Source organism: Poecile atricapillus, chromosome 1, assembly GCF_030490865.1.
Source record: "Poecile atricapillus isolate bPoeAtr1 chromosome 1, bPoeAtr1.hap1, whole genome shotgun sequence".
NCBI classification, from domain to species: Eukaryota; Metazoa; Chordata; class Aves; order Passeriformes; family Paridae; genus Poecile; species Poecile atricapillus.
The window spans coordinates 140,587,212-140,607,526 of record NC_081249.1 but is presented as its reverse complement, the minus strand read 5'-3'; the positions used below and the strand labels follow the sequence as shown (position 1 = coordinate 140,607,526).

The following is a 20,315-nucleotide window of genomic DNA, read 5'->3' as shown; positions in this document are numbered from 1 at the left end:
ACAGAATTTCAGTAGTCATGAACCCTACCAGACTAATAGCTTCCCACGTCTTCCAAGAAACTTAATATTATTTATACAAGTAAATGATTATGATTTTCACATAAAGTACATATACATGCCTATTTATTATAATCGTTAATCTAGGCTAATTTCTAGTACAGTGTAAAACTGCTGAAATGAAGCATGAGATTGTTATACACAGGTGCTCTGAATTTCACAGATGGGTTGTTCTAAAACCAAGGTCCTGTATAAATTTTCATCTTGTCCCAGTTTCTGTGTAAGACAGAAATGACAGAAGAAAAGCAGGGGTTTGGAAATGAAAATGCTGACTTGCTGTTAAGAGATATAAAAATACTTTTTCAATCCCTAGAACTATCAAATGATCCTGTAGGTCCCCATCCAACCCAGAAGGAAACATGCTTAACCAAACCATCTAGTTCAAGAGTTCTGGCCCAAAATACACAATTCTTTTCAACCTTACTTTTCTTCAGCAAACTGCAGCACCTTGAGCTCTCCAGAAACTAATTTCATTTGCAATCTCCCTATGGTTAATTACAAACTATAAGAGTATGTGTTTGTATCTAGGAGGTAGAGCAATTAAAACAAATGCATTTTTTCATTAATTGGAACCTTTAGCTTTCAGAGGCAGGACGCAGCTGAAGACAATACATAAATTTGGGCGAGTTTTCTCTTGCTACAGATTTCTTAAATAGAAAAAAGGCTCCACAAACAAGCCAGTTTTAATAACATGAAAATATTAAATATTATTTACCTTATTTAGTTACTGTGTTATTTGCCTTATTTAATTACTGAAGGAATATCAAGTTTCTGGAGGTACAGATCTTAGGATGAACCAAAAACAACTCTTGTTTATCTGTGGTTAACAAATGTCAACAGATCTCACTCTGTAGGTCAGTACTTTTTAACAGAAGACACACAGTGATTCCTGCATATACACTTCCTTTTAGAGATTCCTGGACTAAATAACAGTATAGAGGAAAGATTATAAGCACAAACTTGCATATATTCATGCTTTTGCTACTCTGTACTTTACTCCAAGTGTAAGCTATGGTGGTTAGAACTACAGACTTGAGGCTGAACCACCAGCCCTAAAATTCTACTCTGTGACTAAAAAGAAAAAAAAACAATCAACTGCAAAACAGATTCTGCAGAATATTTCTGTAAATATTTAAGATGAAAAAAATCCATGTTACAATTTAAAAAGCAAACCAGGAAAGAGATTAGTGCTCTCTGAAGCACTACATTTACTGTGCAAACAGCCATAACTCTGACTATTTCAGGCTATTTTAAAATTTTACTACAGATACTGATGGGTATGTCCAAAATAACACTACTCTGGAGCTTGTCGTCCAGAGAGAGTGCAAAGCAACTTCAGTTTAGAATGGAATCGCTTCCCTCTCCTTATTTCTCTTCCTGATAGGACTTAACAGCTGGATAACAGGCAGATTACCAAGAACACGGAACAAAATTACTACCACATTCAAGTGTAAAAGCAGAAGAATTATATAAAGGGGTAAGAAAAAGTAAAGAGACACTAAATATAGCAAACACCACATGCTAAGCAAAAGCATTAGTGTTTCTTTCCCCATGTCCTATCCCATAAGAAAAATATATTATCAATCATCAAACTATCTAAAAAGAAAACCAGAAGCAGATTAAGAATTAAAATGGACCAGAACAGCTAACTTCTCTGTTCAAGTATGCTAAATAAAAAGGATTCCAAATTTTATTCTCATGATTGACAACAGTTTAGAACAACTGTTGTAAGCAGCACTAAGTAGGAAGAAGAAACTATTTTGTATAGCCTTTTAACATATAACTTTATAAGCAATTAAGAAACTATTAATAGTGTGAAATACAGGATTATGTATTCCATTGTTATTAAATGACAGCATTCCCATAATGTCCTAAGATTTCTTTATTAATACCTTAATATCTATTATTATCATAAAAATCAAAGACAGCTTTCTTCCTTCAGCAAAACTAGGATGAATCTGATCTAGCTCCTTTTTGCTTACAGAATGCTTGTAATGTCAGGGAAGATTACACCTTTATACCAGAAGCAAATCTGGAGAAGAGGGCAGAGGGAATTTATGTTTTATAGACTAATATTTATGTAATTAATTTTTTGTAAAGAGCCATAAAATGTTCCCACAGTTGGTTGTAATATTTTTGGAGTTGTGTTTCTTTAAGGCAGAACTCAAAACCTTCTAAGGGGATTTGAAGTCCCCAAACAGATGTTTCAGGGTCTCATTACTTCCTCCCCACCTTGTTTGCTTTTATAAAGCAGAACTGATTAACATGGCTTGCGAGTGTCTGCTGCTCCGCATGCTGAGTTACTAAATATTTTGGGAAAGTTTTCTATTGGGAAGATGTATGTTGATTCCATTTGAAAAGTATTTTCGACTCTACTTGGTGAGGTTGAAAAGCTTATGTTGGAATGTAAGAAATAGAGAGGATAGAAATCCCTTGAACACATTTGTGATACAGGAGAGAGTAACAACCACAAAAGAAAAAGATTTCTTTTCCAGACTCCTATGCCAACTTTCTTATTACTTTTACATAGTTTTACTGAGCTCTCTGTTTCTCTTTCCCATATCTATGATTCCAGAAAACTCAAGAGTGACTTTAATACACTAAGCAATGCTTTTAAGGTATGGTAATTGCAATACACTAATTAGAGCTACCTGAATGCCTTTTGGGATCTTGAAATAAACAATCCATAGGTCCAGACCTTGGCTTTCACATAGCATTGATTATACACAGACTACAACTATGATAAAAGTCAGACTTCTCCTTTCAACTTGAACTGAAATTAGCTTCTAGTACTCTAGAAGCCTGCTTGATGAGGTTTCCAGATTTTCCTAAGGAAACACACTCTGTAGACCACAGACTTGTCGAGAAAGCTAGCTTTGTATACACCTAAATATTGCTTAGGCCATAGGCAACCTAGGTGGTTAACAGAGATCAAACATCTACTTTTTACAACTGCCAAGACATCACAGACCAACGTACATTAACCTGTATGGCTTATGAGGAATTGAAAACAGAAAGAAGAAATGTAATTTCTCTTCTCCTTCTAAATTTCTGGATAAATAGAAAATCTAGGATAGATCCAAAACAAAAGACAGAAAAGCATTACTTTTGAAAACTGTTTTACCAGTACTTTGAAGAGTCAAATCAAGCATACTGTATGGCTTGACTGACAATAAGAAATACATTATATTATTGGGTTGCCCAATGGGTTGGAGGTGACTGGAAGTTCTCATTACACAATAGATTGCCCATGAAATTAGTTCATCTGAACTTAATTTCTGCAGCAAATTTAACAAAGCCATGAAAACTTCATTATGGAAGCCAAAGACTGAAGGAATTGGAGACCTAATTCTCTCTTCTCACCAAGCAGTGAGTTCTGCAGACCAAGTTCACAAACATGGGCATGCCAGGAAGTAGTACTAAGTTGTTGCCTTTCTTCCTTCCTCCTGCCCCACTTTCAATTGCTGCATCCTCATTAGATCAGCCATGAAAACCCATTACTTTCTGTAAAGGCCAAAATTTCTTAAATTGGTAACACTACACTATGTTATCTCTACAAATACACATGCACACCTTGAGAAAGACTAGCAATATCTGTAAGACAGATGTTTCTTAAATCAAGTAAGCAATTATCCAACCCAAAAGTTCAATTACTCTTGTTTTCAGTTCCATGATTTAGTTCAATTGGACTACAGAGAAACTAAACTGACAATATTCAGTACATACCAGCACATGCAAGAGTTTAGGAAGGGAGCATTTGCACTTATTTTCATACCAGACAACAAGCAGCAGCATGCAGCAACAGGGAAGCCTACTCATAGAAAGCAACATTTATTTAGGTAAGGTGTTATTTTCCTTAGAAATAAACACACTTGGGGGCCTAGCATCTCTTTATAAGCTTTTTACAAGCCAACATAGGATCAGATTACAGAGTTCACTCATATAATGTTTATAAGTTCTAGTGTTAATGCCACTAATGGTGCTCTGGTGTAGAGTGCAAGACAAGATCAATGTAAATCTTTCAATTGGTTTATGAAAAAAAGAAAACAACACTGGGCATAAAGCAAGGAAAGATCTACCTTCTGTAGCATTTAGATCAGTCCATGAAAGGAACTTTCTAGCCTTCTGTCTTTTCACAGCCAATGATTTGGCTGGAGTTCGTAAAAGTAGCAAGAGGGGAAAAAAAAGCAAAATTCGCAAAGGAGTAGTAAAATTTAACTGCCCATAAACCACCACTCTTCTCAACCTCTAGGTCAGGCGCCATGATGCTGTGAGACTCTGCCCCACTGCAGCAGTTCTATGTTTCCAAAATGCCTTGAAAGGGTTTACAAGGCCTTGAAATACAACCATTTTCACACTGCCTATGGTGACTCTACTTAAATGCTTTCCCTTCTTAATGACTCTCGGTGTTCCTTGTTTTTACTCCCAGCTGGATCAGAGCAATCTATCCAAGTAAAAAGAGTGTGGCCTACCTGCTGCAACAGCACTGGCCTGGAAACCTGGTGATCTTACTTTTAATCCTGGTTCTGTTATTTATTTTTACATAAAACTGGCATTTTTTCGATTTCTTGCTTCTACTTCAGCCTCTCAGCAGTATGTGTAATATTGGCCTCAAAGAGATGTTGTGAAACTTAACCGTACTAAATCTTTCAAATTTTGGGATGGATAGATGAATAGAAAAAAAAAAAAAACAAATAATTTTATCTTGTCTTTTTATTTGTAAATAGAAACTTTAATAAAATATTTAGCTAAGTGACTGAAGTAACTGACTGCGGTAACTCTTTGTTAAAATGTGTACTTTCAACAGAGATACAAATGATATTACAGTAAATATCTACAGCTCAGCTGTGCATCTGACAGTTCTGGACATGGAAGTGCACCCACAAAGTTGGTAAAGTGGCTGAAGTTGGTAAAGCTGCTAAAGTTGTGTGTCATACTGTAATATAATCAAACGTTTTCTAAGTTACTGAGACATAGCACGTTATTTCCCACTGAGTAAACTATGCAGATTGGTCCCGGGCAATCTCCCCTCCTACCAAACTTTTTCCGTTGGGCAGTAGGATTAAATGGGCTACTGAGGTTCAAGATTAATTGAATTTTTGTATGTTTGCCCTATACTTAAGATGTATATGGATACAGCTGATGTTATGTAATAGTCAAATAGCAAACCTGAGCTTTCAAGAGCCCTACTGACCTCCCTGCAAAATGAAGAGGACTGAAGAGAAGTTACTCTTTTGGAGCAATATGCTTAGAAAAAGTTTCCCAGGATAAATTTTGGGTTCAGACTGAGGACCTTATAGCCCCAAGTTCCCACATTCTTCTGCTTGTAAATTGCAATCTACACCCTCTTTCTGTACTGTTTTACTGTTCCTACATCTGCTTCCCTGTTCCAACAGCTTCCTTGCTGATCACACATACTACTTTTAGTATGCAATTCTCCAACAAAGATGATACCAGCTTGTATCAGTTAAAAGCAGCGATACATTTATTTTTTTCACACAGGCTTGCAAGAAAACCTCAGAAGACTTTATACTATTAAGAATTAAACAGTATTTGCTGTTTCTAGAAAACAGAATTTGGGATTAAAAAATTAATGCTTGATTGGTTTAGGACCTTTGGTGATATCACTCAATCACATTCAACACACCTAAGTCTGGCTGGCTTATTCTCTCTATAATCAGTGCAGAAAAAAATAGGGTTATTCAGATAGAAATCTAGACCTCTGGTACCTTAAAATACCTTCCAATAAATCCATTCTTCTCTAAGTAAGGGAGTATGAGAGGATAAAATAAATGACTAGCTGTAGGTCATGGTCCTTCTTCTGCTTAAAGCTCTGTTTTCAATAGTGACCTGAAGGTAGTCTCATTTTTCCCAGAGAGGCATGAAGATCTGAAATACAAATCTAGGCTACACAAACCTACACAAATGTAGGTTACATTTTTCAAAATCAACTCATGCATTTCAGCCTTTGAATAACAGTAAGAGAGCTGTGCTCTGAAAAGTTCTCTCACTTTTGGGGTGCCAGTACAGTTACCTGAAACTGGAGGTAAACTCTTCAGAAATTGTAGTCTGAAAGTAAAAATATGTAAAAATTTCTTGTCCCCATACATGGACTATGTAGAAATTTTAAAAGCTAATTCATTAAATCAATTAAATACTGGAAAAATCATGCTAACTTGCCTGAAACTGAAAAGTTTTATGATTTTCATGTTTTACAGAATATCAGATTAAAAGCATCTTTCACATTGTACCTAAATTGGCTGTGTTGCATCTGTTTCTCACTGCAGACCTGTGCAAGAAAAGCAGTAGAGCAGGCAGTACATAGAGTACTCAGAGTATCAGCATGTCACCTCTAAAGCTAAAAAATGGAGGTAAACAAGGAACTGAAGTTTTGGATGCCCATGATCATTTCAGATAAAGACTAATCCATAATTCAGCATCGGGGTTATCTGAACCTCAAACTAGAAGTTCCTTTGCAAGAGAAAAAAGAGGAATGAGCAGTAGAACAATGCAGGGCATACACTGTTGTTTCCAGTTAATTAATGTTTGCTTCTAATGTAATCTGACATCATTATTTTAATATTATTTCTGAACTTTCATTCCATGTTCCTGAGTTATGCACAATTCTCAAGTAAAGCCCTGAAAATACTCAATTCATCTATTTAACTTATACAAATTATATAAGTGGCCTATAGAGGATATTCCTTAATTACAAGACACTTCAGCAGTATGAGCAAACAAAACAATAATTTGTATCATTATAGTAAAATATTTTAAGAAAGAGATTCTAGACAGACATTTCACAGTGCTGGTTTTTATTGTAATTCAGCTTCAAAAACAATCTCTTCAAAAGTGAAGCAGTAATTGGATTTAATTCTTTAGCTCAATATTCTCTGCTGCAGTAATTTCAACTATGGAACAAGCACATTTGCCTCCTTCAGATACAAGAAAGTGAAAACCGAATCTTTCCATTATCCAAATTTCTTTTTTTCCTTTTTCTTTTTGAAGCTGCCAATTCATAAGGGGACAGAGGTCAGAGTTCAAAATGCTAATCTTACCCTTCAGATACCAGCCACTTGGGAATAACTCACTTCTACTCACTCTCAGTTTTATTGCTGGAGACTACTTGCTGACTCTTAGAAGATTTAAAAGAAAATGTTAGTGCAAGCTCAGATATTAAAATTAAGCACTACAGCCTTCTCCTCTTTGGTGCTTTGAAAATAATCGCATCAATTGTAGTAATCCATACATACAACACGTATTCTGCATATATGAGAAAGGTTCTTAGAAGCTTATCTGTTAAAGTTAACATTTTCACTCTTGCTTCCACAATTTCACATAACTTTTGGAGTTTGAGGGTTTGTTGGTTTTTTTTTCTGTTTGTTTTAGGGGTGGTGGGTTTTGGAAGTTTTTTGCTTTGGTGTTTTTAAGGTTTTCATCTTCTCATCAAGAGCCTTCTTCTACTTAAATACATGACAGAAAATAAGGTATTTTCAATAAAGTTCTCATTCTCTCTCATTAAATGGCAACATTTTATATAGTTTTGAAATCCTGCATTATCTTTACCCTTAAAATACAGATTTCTGCTATTCCTTGTCCTACTGATAGCAACTTAATTCTAAAAATAGCAAGAACACAAGACTTGAATAGATAAAAATATCACTTAGCACTGGTGTTCTTCACTCCCTCCATATATTTCTGCACCTCAAACTTGCTTCTTTGATTAATGAGCATGTCAACTTAGCAACTCTGTTGCAGAAGTCAACATTGCACCAGCCAGGAAACCTGACTTACTGTCCTGGCACCCTACAAATCCATGGTCAAAATACAAAATATTTTTTAGTTATGGAGCCAACAAACATATCAGCACTATGAGCAGCAAGGAACCCACCCCATTCTCAGCTGTGGCTGGGAATACTGTAGCAAAGTATGGAGAAAGAGCCAGCAAAGAAAGAAGCAGGATGAGAGGAAAAAACAAAACCCAAAAAAACCCCACAACTAAACAAAACCCCAAAGTTTTCATGCAGCATTTACAGCTTTAAAAACATGTGATATAAAAAATAAATACCATTTTCTGAATTCCCTTTGCTCCCAAAGAGCTTTCAGTTTGCCTTCCTATTTACGAGCAAATGCCATGTGTTGACACCACAGAAATAACACAGCTGAAAAAGAGAAATAGATACTACTCTAGCTTCCAGATAAGCCATTTTATCTACATAGTCATCAGTAATAATGTAAAGACACAAAAAATAGCAAACTCTCTTCTCTCCAGTTTCCAGGAGTTTGCATGGCTCTCTAATTATTCCAATTTCAGCAGGCCATTACTGTAAAAGAAGTGGCAGGCACACCTAACCTGGGGAGTAGTCAAAAATATTTGAACCTGTATCATCCTTATTATGATGTTTGTTCTCGACACACTCAACAATAAAACCAGATCTAGTGAAACCAGTGAGCTAGAATTGTGTTATCACTCATTCAACAGCAGTCTGGAAAATAACAGAAAACAAATATATGTATGTGATTGCAGGGAGCATTCAACTACTGCATGACCAGAAGTTGGGGGGTGGGAAGATGTTTTATCCACATTTCTTGACAAGTGATGGACAGCTCCTGAAACTGAAAGCAATAGGTTTCTAGTCCTAGGGGTATTGCCTTCAAATATGTCTATGTTCTCAGGGTAGATCAGTTTTCCCTGCTGCAGGCATCCTGCTGAGAGGTGAGGTCCCAAGCAAAACACAGGACTCTGACTGCAAGTCTTTGAGGTGGCAGGAGTCAAGGGAGGTTCAAAGACAAGGCTGGCTGGTGGGCAGCACCTCTGAGTACTGCAGAGGTTAGAGGTTAGTAAAGCAGGAGCCACTGGCCAATAAAGCAGTGTTTGGAGAGCCCACCCTATAGATAAATTGGGGATCTGTTTACACCTTTCCCAGCTTTCTGAGTTACACACACTGATGCTTCCCACTGTGATCTTGTCCTGTGTCCACCAGCATCTCCCTTCCTTGGCAGCTGTCCTGCTCTCTGCTGGTTGGCTTTATAACATAGCTAAAGGATGCTTGGAAACTTTTAATCAGCATCCAGCATCAAAAATAAATAAATAAAAGCACAACTGCTTTTATTTGTGTCAACTGCTGCAATAAGATCTGGCTTGTTTGAGATTTCCCATGACTGCTGAATTAATGCTGGGAGAATAGAAGCTTAAATTCCCTTGATTAGAGAAGCTAAACACAAAGCAAGCCCAGTGCCAATCACACACATGAAAGGACAGCTTTTTTGAAGGAAGAAAAAAAAAAATCTAGGTAAGGTTACCACCATATTATAGCTGTCAAAAATCAGCACATACCTCAATTTCAGAGCTTAAGCTCTATACCAGGAAGAACTTGCCCTTTTGATGAAGGCATGTTTTGCTCGGTTTCCTCTAAGCTATACAGCTCTGTTTTATATAAGAACCAACATAATACACATACCCCCAATACACACAGTTCTCAACACTGGACAACTTTAACCACAGACATTACTGCCAGCATGGCTTGAATACAAATATATCTTACTGACTTCTCTGAGGATAAAAGCTGAAGAACTGGCAGTCATAAGGCTTTTTTTCCATATCCACTGGAAAAATTCCATTTAGGATATGGTGTTGGTTTTTTCCTCCATATCTTAAAAATAACTGATCTTAGCATGAGCTATATAAAAATACCTCATCCTTCATGGCTCAAACTGCACATGGCTGTATGACTATCTGATGAAATGGGGAAGGTGAATATTAACTGCTGGCTGTGATAATACTATGTGGTAGTAGTTTCATAATACAGTGAAACAGGATTGAAAATAAATGTACATTAAAAAAATCATTGATAGACATCAACAAGAGTTATTTACTTCTTCTTGGTAAACATCTGGAATAGCATACTATTATTTACTTTATGAAGCCAAACTTCCATCCATGATTCCCTACTCCAACATTAATATCCTGGAATATGCACACCCTCTACAATCCTTCTGCCCGTAACATCTCTCCAGAATTAAGTCACAAGGATTCAAAGACAACTAAAGCCAGGTGCCATTTTAATTTCTAAAGAGCGTTCAAAATTGTTGCCAAGGAAAAAAATAAATTAAAAAATAAATTTAAAAAAAAAAAAAAAAGGAAGAAACCAAGCCCCAGATACAAATTACACCATTTGAAAGTCAAGGGGCACTGCTATATATTCCTAAAACAGCCTACTATTCAGTTTGTAAAAAAGACACATAGTTTTCTACATTCAGGCATCTAAGAAACTATTCAATACATCTACATAATTAACAGACAAAGATTAAAGGAAAAGCTGGCTAAAGATTATCTGGCAGCAAATTGTTTCTATAGAAAATGTAAGACCCTTCTAATTTAAAAGCCAGATGTTCCTACTGTCTTGTAAGATAAATTTGATACAGTCATTAAAATAGAATTTAGATTTCTAAATTACATCATTAGTATTATGATTTGACCTTGTACAAGTTACATATCTACTCATCAGCAAAATGGATACAAGATCAAGATGTATTTACTACTCTATTTAATATACCCACATGCAAATTACTACAGCAATGCAGTGTATTTATGATATAAAGATAAGGTTGCAATACTTTCCATAATTAAAGGGGGTAAACAAAGCAAGCAGATTCGATAAGGAATGTGGTGTGGTACAGACTACACAGCAGCAGAGGGAAAGAGTAACAAAGCAAGAGTGCAACACCTGGAGATATGCTTAATCATCCATTTGTCTGCAGCTAACTGCTTCATATGCATGACAATATTTTCAAATATTCTTTCTAAAAGTACATGCCTTTCCAATTTCTGTATCATTTCGTTTATCTGTAGTCTATCCAAGTTGTATATAGCAACCTGTAAAGGGTAAGTACTAAAAATCCACTGTGCAACAAGATGCAGAATTTTAAAATCAAATCTTAAAACACAGACTCTTAAAATCAAATCTGAAAAACAAACAAAAAATTGTCTTAGAATAGCATAATTTTCCTCTTATAGTTAACTTCAACCATTTACTGTTTAGAAGCTGCCAATGTAGATACAAAAGCAGTCCAAATGTATCCTATAAAAATTATACACGGAGGTGCTGATTGGTCTCAAATGTCAGAGCTCTTTCTCAGAGATGCCACAAGGACAGTTTTCTTCCTTCTGAAAAACAACAAGGCAGGACAGGCAAGAAAGAAAAAAAAAATCTAGGATAAGGATACTCTCTGCAACGACTGAAGGGAGAGGGGAGCAATGTAAGTCACATATATAAATGCCAAGGATTCTACAACTCCCATGGTGATCCTGGCAGTAAGCCAGGAAAAAGTTTTTTCTTTCCTTTGCTGTTTGCAGCAACAAATCTTTCCTCTGGGGGAGGGGTGAGAGGGCTGGAACTAACTTCACTGCATCTGATAAGATGGCAAATTGTCCAGGCCTGACATTTATGGGGGACCCAGAGCTTCACTGAAGCACTCTGGGAGGATTAAAGCAGGGTTAGGCTCTGCAGTCGCACTCCTTAAAACGCTACAAATGGCAGACAGATGAAAGTTCTCTTAAATTTGATAATGATGATTCTACAGAACCCAAAGACAGAAGCTGTCCCCTGTCAGGGAAAGAACTGCAGCTGTATGTTTAATATTCTCATTAAAAGGACTTGTAAAAGCCTAAGTATGCTCAAAGAGCATCTAGTGTCCAGATATTGAAATGAATTTCTGTTTAATTGGTTAACAAGAACTAAATCCCAACTCTTTCATGTAAGCTGCACCACCCACAGGAAAACTCCACCACCCATTTGCTTTAACTCTATCCAAGACCATTTCACTGCAAGAATGGGATGTTTCACACGCTGGCAGTGATTGCCTGGAGCCAGCAGAAAGGCTCATATAGCTGTCAGCAAGCTGATAAGAGTTGAAATTACTCTACAGAGCCCTCTTTAAAGAAGAGCCAAAGAAGCACATTAAATGAAAGGGAGGAGGGTCAGAAAAGCCAGCCACTCATGTTGTTTTAACGTGGCACTAAAACAAGTCATTGATTTATGCTTGTGTCTTCAGCTCGGTTTGACCTGGAGTCTGAACTTCAGTTCAGGGCTGAGGCACATGGGAAGTGCACAAGAAAAACCACAACAACTTGTCCAGGTATTCCAACTGTGGGAACAAACATTGCAAACTACATGTTTTCTATCCATATTTTTTTACACTGAATTTACATCTTTTTTTAGCCTTTTGTTCTCCACTCAGGCTAAAAACACCCAAAACTTTAATTAATGAAAAGCAAGAATTTGTACATGGACACTATTTGAGAGGGTACCTTGTGGGGCTTCAGGAAAGTGAATTACACATTCATCCAAAGAAGGAAACTACACATCACTTTCGATAGTCTCCCACTGAAGTGTTTGGCAGCCAGTGAAGTCTAGATGCATTTTAAAAACCACTGATTATCTGACGTTATTATGCGAGGCAATATATTACTAAAATCTTTTGTAAACATGAGTCCTGAAGCTGCCAGGTCTGACCAAATGGCCCTCTGTTCCCATATTCTCCCTCTGACAGCGCTCCACAGCAGGTACTTTAGGAACCCCCCTCCCACAGACACAGCAGGCATAAGCCACCACTTCCTCAAAGTACTTTCCAGCTTCCAGAAGTCTGCAATGCAGGAACTTTTAAGCCAGAGGGTATATCTTCACATTCATCTCTGACAGATTTTCCTTCTCTGGATTTCTTCATTCTGCCTTTTATGTCAATAAAACCCCTTCACTCACACAAAATTATGAAGCAGTTATTCTTACAGACTACCTCTTAGTTCTGTGAGACCATCTCTTTTTTTAGACCAGATTCCAAATAATATATGTACTGTGAGACATCAAATGAAATTGTATCAAACAACGTACAGTCACATCCATTCACTTTGTCTTATTATCTTCTTATTTTATAGTTCTGTATTATATTCCTGCTTCATCACCAATCATTCATTTTCAAGATGAAGAGTGTTAGTCTATTTAATCAGTCCTCTCTTGAAACTTTTGATCACCTTTGTTCTATTATATCATTTTCAAGATGGGAGAACCATAACTACAGACTGTATTCATGGTGCAGACATACAACAGATTTACATTGTGGCACAGTATTTTCCATCTTGTTCTCTACCTCTTTTCTAAAAATTCTTTGTATTTTTTTTTAATGTAACTGACTTTGGAATTTATACTTTTGCATAACTATTTATTACAGCTCTTAATTCTTTTCCGAATGATTGCAGCTAGTTGAAAGGCCAAAACTGCCTATGAGAAGGCTATTTTAAATTGCATATATACCCCTTTGTATACTGAATTTAATTTATCACTTTATCATTTGGCCATTTTGTACCTGAATTTCTCTGGCCTAAGGTGTGCCAGTTCCAAATAAAACCTTTCCCAAAGCAGATAATTCATAATGGATAAATGCAAGTAGTTTTCCATGACTGTTAGATCAAGCTGCAAAGTTTCTCTTAAAAGGCCATGTTACTCTGGGGAGCTTAACTCCTACACAGGTACCTAACTGTATGGAATTTCTTATCTCCAACCTCTCCACTTCTCAGTAAGTTTGGTTTAAATTGGGCAGTAACAGAAATCCGAGAGAAATCAGTATGCATATTGTATGTGAACGTACCCATGCTTCCCTAGAAAACCAGGATGAAAAGAATTCCCACACTTAAGAACACCAGCTCTTCATCCTTATGCCATCAGAGCACACACAGTCATCCAGTCTTCCAGAACAGACATGAATTCAGAAGTTTTATTTCTGGGAGATGGGGAGTGTTACAAAGTCAAAAAGGAAGGGGCACACAAAGCCACCTTTTGAAAATAAACTCCTTACCAAAAATCTCTTCAGGGAGAAAGAATATCTAAATAAATGGAAGAATAAGTCTTCTATTCCCATTACATAGTATTTCCATATTCTGATTCTATGTCTTAATGAGTCCATCCATGCTAAAAGAGTTCTTAGCATGTTGGTACTACGTGAAAAAAAATTTTACAAGATACCCATGTGTTCACATAGACAGATTCACCTCACAAAGAGGGTGAAAAAAGCACAGTGGGTGAGATATAAGCTGAGAAAAACTTTCACACTAGTTAAAGACATTTCTATACCAACTACAGTGCTGAAACATGTTTCCAGAGACTAACAGGCTTTCAGAGCAAAACCTTTGAAAAAAACCAACAAAACTGTTGCAAGGGAAACTATACAAGACATGAGAAAAGATGCTTTTTTTCCTTTATCTATTTCACTCTGCAGGAGTAAGACAAAATTTCAAACTTTACTCTCTATCATACCGGCCCATTACATCCACTTCTTCCTCTCCACTTCTAGGACTTTGCTATTACCTGGATGCTGGTTAGAGATGCAGATAAAATAAAAGCATAAGAATGCAGCATCAAGTCTGCAGCTAAGCTGGTTATCAACTTGCCTCTGGGCACTTCTGCCAGTGTTTCAGACTCCATATGGAACTATTTGTGAGAGGGGGATGGTTCAAGGAAGCTTCAAAGAAAATGAGAATGACAACATTACTGTAGAAAACAGACAAAACAGAATCCCAGAGATACATAAGTTTCATCCAGACTGCTATTATTTTTAGCAGCTCAGTCAGAAGAGGTTCATTTTGTTGGTCAAACTGTTTAAGTTTATAAGAGCTATTCTATGAGAGAATCTGGTTTTCAGGGACATAGGCTGTACATGCAGTATTGAAAACACGTATCAGTTTTTTACAACTGCCTAGACTAGACTACAAGCACAGAAACTATTCCCTTTTGTGAGGGCACACAGGAAACTGGATCAGGAATTGCTGAGAGCAAACTGTACTGCAAGTTTGAATAACAAAAGTCTAGGTTAATATAGCTTATCTCCAGAGATCTCAATGCAATTCAGGTATGAATTAATTTTGATTTCTCACACTCAAGCTCTGCTCAAACCAATGAATCCTAGTTTATACCATGTACTGTTCGATGAAAAACTGAGCAAAATAAAGTTGTGTTGTAGGAAATCACAGCTCAGGTCATATCAGCCACAGATCCTAGCAGATGATGTCTCCAAAACCAAAAGTTCTGTATTTTATCCTCTTCATGACAGTGTTATGTGATGCCCATGATAGGTGCACAAACTGGAAGAAAGCACTTTCAAATATGAGCTCTTATGTAACTTAAATGTAATGACTTCTCTCTACAAGACTTCTTCTCTTCCCCAGCTCACGTATAGCTAGAAGTATCTCCAGAAACAAAGAAAAAAAAAAAACACACATAGAGAAAATCTTACTCCTTAAAAGCAGACAACCTATTTCAACTTGAAAATAATTATATACAGGTGTATGTAGGTGTACACTTATATGTTTATATCTATATTTTAACCTTGATGTATGATCTCCAGAGAACCTCCTGCAATAAAATACTGCAAAAAAGTACAAAGTAATCAACAAAGAAAACTGGCAAGCTAACATTTACAGTAATATTTGTTTAAATTTTGATGTTTTCAAAATAAGGATAAGAATTATATCATAAGACAACCACTGAAACCAATGCAGCTGGACAGCAATGCTCCAATCCCACGAAGATTATCAGACCCAAAAAGTCTGATAGGTATGACAAATACATGCTTCAGCCAGGAGAAATTCAGAGCAAGGATTTGTACTATTTGCCTAGAAAAAGATGATCTCAACCATACATGTCAGGTTACTGGTAGTCCACACAGTATCAGTCATTAAATACTTTTCACCATACTAGATGGCTAGAACACAGACCACCTATTGGCAAGGGAATTTCAGAGACACACAGGGATTTTGCCTTGTAAATAAGGCTGACAGGACATGAAATGTATGGATAACATGCTTAAGTATTCCCAATACACAAACCAAAATAAATTCACAAAGATAAAAGACAGACTTTGTGATTTCATCCTGTTACTTTTACTTTCAAAACACAATAAAAGCAACTAGATATGAGAAGAAGCTTTAGAAAAACACATCACCCCTTCAGTCAATACAAGCACATTGTCCAATGATGTTCCGTGATGTTTTGAACCCAGTGACAATGGCCATCACAAAACATGTATAATCCAACAAAATTCACTCTGAACAGAGACTATATCTGTATTGTGAGCATTAAAATATCATTTCTCTGAAGTTAATTTTACAGTTACAGGTAATGTAGATAATGTATATATCATCCAAATTAAGGGGGTTATTATTGGTTTGTTTTTTTGTGAATGTTTAGGGGGTTTGCTCCTTTGTCTTTATTTTGTTAGCTTTTTTTACAGATGAGTTGCCTGCTTTCATACCTAAAAGTTACTGTTTAAGGTGTCCATAATGTCAAGCGCATTGTCCGTAGCTGGAGAACACTATCCTGAAATATTTTATGCTATCAGTGAAACAGACAACAAGAAAATTATTGCACATTTTGACAGACTATTAATATCAGTTTTAAAGATTTAGTAGGCAAAATTCCCTAGTGTTAACATCTCTAAACTAAAAATCACATCTCTAGGAGCTGTAACATCAAGGTTACTTTCTCACCTCCTGGTTTTGGCGGCACGTTGGTGCTGCCAGCAGGCCCCATCAAAATGGTTCATTTGTATGAAGGCACTAAAGAGAAAGGAGACCCCTGATGGCTGCTGTGGTATTTGCAGACTCAGAACAGAATGAAGTGAAGCTGGCAACAGAATTCAGGTGTGAAAGATATTTATTTCTGAATTTGAGAGTCTATTTTCTCCCCATATATCAATATTAATATACACTGTGCAACTTTTAGCGCTGCCTAAGTAGAAACAACTAGAGTGTTACAGGCTATACTTTAAAAAAATATCTTGGGTCACTTTTTACAAGGACCACACAAAAGACAACTCTGTCACTAAGGTTGTGTAAGGGAATTTCAGACACATGACTTCACAATTGTTGTAGCAATTTGACCACAGAAATCTCATGCATCTTGAAAAGTCACCTGAGATCAGACAGTTAACTTTTTCCCTAAATACCTAGCTCTTACTTCCTCTGTCATTTCCCTGATGAGGAACTGAGGCAATGATCAGAGTACTGTCTCACCTTATAACAAAATACACTCAGGTACACTGAGATGTCAAGGATGAAATATCCTAGATACAAGTGTACATTACATGTTAATATCCTCTTTACTGGCCTAACAGCTTATGGTCTCAGCTCTTGCATTCATCAAATAAGAAAAATCTCTCAGAGGAATTGTCAATGTAGATAAAATATTTAAAATATTTTGGATGAATGCTCCCCTCACATTTTAAGTGATAAAAATTTTTCTACAAACGAAAGCTTCTTTTGAAATAAACACAGACTCCTGAATTTCTTTACTACAATTTAAATACCATGTAGAAAAACAAAACTAATATATGCCGTGATTTCATCAGAAATGTGTTAAGAGATGTCAGTAGGCAGTACACTTACATTCAAGGAGAGCTTCCATCCTACTGAAATGTGATGGCAAATGCAGATGTTTAGCATAAAGAAAGAACAGGGTCAAATAATTAAAATATTAACAAAAGAGTACAGTGGATGTTTCTGCATTCCAACAGCTTTCAGAGCAAGGCAGGTGTATGAACTGACACTCCAACTGTAAAGCAAGGGAAATCATTTTAACATGGTACATTGCTTTACCTGTCTTTGCATCTCTTCAATCTGTCGCTGGGGGATACTTTGCAGAATACTGTACATTTCAGGCATCTTCTCTTCAGGGATGACAACAGAGGCCCTATAAGCAAAAAAAGAAAACATATGGCAAGGTGAGAAAAAAGAAATTCTACATTAAAATATGCTGAGTGCTTTTCCAACCAAGCATCTTGTCCTATTTTAATAAGACGTATTCAAAAGACATAAGCAAAAAGAAGCAGTTTTCTTTCAGTGTAACAAAATGCTCCATAGCAGTTCCTTCCCAACAACAGCCAGTCTGCCCACAGATAATGCCAGCAAAGTCTGTAGACTAATCTGTCCAGAAAATCAAATAACTATGGAAGGGACAGAGATTCAGAAATCCTGAATTCTCATCTCTGGATTGCCACTGACTTGCTGTCAGCAGAGATTTTTGGAGTAACCAAACAGTAATAGCATATACAGTATATAATTTTTGTACATATTATCCCTATCCCAAGAACATGTAACTGGGCATAATGCTTGGTCACAAAGCAATGATATCTTTCCATCTCAGATAAACTTGAGAATCATGGTGCAATACAGAGAATTTGCCTTTCTGTGATGCAGTATTTAGTATGTATTTTCCTTAAAAGAGCCTGAATGGAGACCAGTCCTTATTGAATTCAAGCACAAGATTATACAGCAAATCTGTTTTCGAAGAAAAAATGACTGGCTACAGGAAAATCAAATGTTCTGTCATATCAGTCTCATTTATTTTCCTCTTCTATTTTTGATACATAATAGATCAAGGGCAATGACAGTGGGCATCTTACTCTGTATTTAAATTCCTGTAACCCCCAGAACACTCAACTTATCCCACAGATTTGATTCAAATCACCAAAGGCAATGAAGTATCTCAGATAGTGGCTTGATGTACAACAGTGAGGGTACAGACCTCTTCCAGTCCAGAACCTCAGAGAAAGGTAAAATGTAGGAGTCAGCAATGATGACTGGGACACAGCCAGCTTGAAGAACATCACTTAGCACAGCCTGTCCCAGGCGGGCTCCACGAAGAACAATACAGAACGTAGACTCCTGCCAACAAATGGTATCCATCACACAGATGAGGAAAAAATAAAAGCCAATGTTATATTTGCACTGTGTGTATGTATATATGCATTATGTTTTACTTCCCTTCCCTTCATTAAAAAAAAAAAAAAAAGTCAAAAGGAAAACCAATTTGCTCTGTGTAACCAATTCATTCTGAATTATTAGATAATTCAAAACCATTTTACAACTTTATCTTCCAGAGGCTAGGAAAAATATTGTAAGTGAAGGAATGAGAAATGGGCTGGTGGGAAAATTCTGTGCTTTATTTTAATTGCCCAGCTTTAAAATTCAGTTGAAAAAACTCAAGGAGAAAAATAAGTTTAAAACATTTCAAAAGTTTGGCACAAGATGAGCAACAATTAAGATAAACTTATTTGAGTATAAACTGTATGAAGCCAACTTAATTTTCTTCTGTTATAAGGCAGGTCAGCTCTATGGATAGCAGGGAAGTAACAGATTTAGTATCTCAAGTAATTTGACATGTTTGGCAGCATTTTCACAGGCAAATTAAGAAATCAGGGGCTAGATAAAGCCTTCATAGGCTTTACAGTTAGATAAATTACAATTACAGAGCTCCAAGTATAGAGCAGTTAGCAGCAGCTCACAAGTAAAACAATATTGGACCAAGTAATCTTTCCTAAGTGCAACAGCATTCAACATGTCCCTTAGTTAACTGAGCAGCAGAATTAAGACTATATTTATTATGGTCTGACAATACCTATGATTTTGTAGGATTAGCAGCTATAATGGATACCAGGATTAGACTTTTACATTATACACCTAAATCAACTAAGAAATACTGATACATATAGAATTCAACACTTAGAGAAAAACAGCAAACCGCACAAATATAAAGCATGAAATAATTGGCTAACATTTGCACTTTGCAGAAGAGGACATTTCCTACAAAAGAACATGAAAAGGAAGGGTATTCATGTGACAGCAATGTTGTACTGTTGAAAAAATAAACCACTCCACCCACAGGTACTATTACAGTCCAAAAAGATATACAATGTAAGAAATCTGAAGCATTCACTTACTCTTCACAGTAACAAAAGACTCAGAACAGGGTTCACGCTTGGGCAATGCACTTCCAGTGGTAAGTAAAGGATGATTACTTACCTTGAAAGTATAATCTAGAAGGAAGGATTGACTCTATCAATGCTACTTATTCTGAAGGAATGAGGGTAGGAGGAAGGGAGCTTCAAAGAGAAAAGAAATTGTCGCAAAAAAGAGTATAATCCATTTACTCACATCCACAATTCACAATACAAAATGCCATGAGTTTAACCTGCAGCAGAGAAGGCTTCTTGACTATGTTGCACTCACACTGTATTTAGGGGTTTTAGTTCTCACTGCCACTGAGGAATCTTGCTACAGATTAAAGATTGCAAAATAAATGCTAGCAGAGTTCACCTACACAACAGGGAAAAATCCCAAGTCAGTATTATCCCTAAGTTTAAGAAAGAAAAATTATAAAGTTGATACAGGGGTTCCCACAGATAAGAAAACATTTTTCCAGCTTGTGTTC

General features: G+C 36.5%; 1 protein-coding gene across 2 annotated transcripts in view; it reads right to left on the bottom strand.

Moving 5' to 3' along the window:
* The window catches only part of EXT2 (exostosin glycosyltransferase 2), a 73,632-nt gene that overhangs the window by 40,397 nt on the left and 12,920 nt on the right, over positions 1-20,315 (bottom strand). For both annotated transcript variants that reach the window (XM_058854858.1, XM_058854847.1), the window contains exons 6-7: positions 18,630-18,769; positions 17,702-17,795 (exon numbers count right to left, since the gene is read on the bottom strand). In XM_058854858.1, the coding sequence (XP_058710841.1) occupies positions 17,702-17,795; positions 18,630-18,769 (234 nt within the window). The remainder of the gene's footprint in view (positions 1-17,701; positions 17,796-18,629; positions 18,770-20,315) is intronic.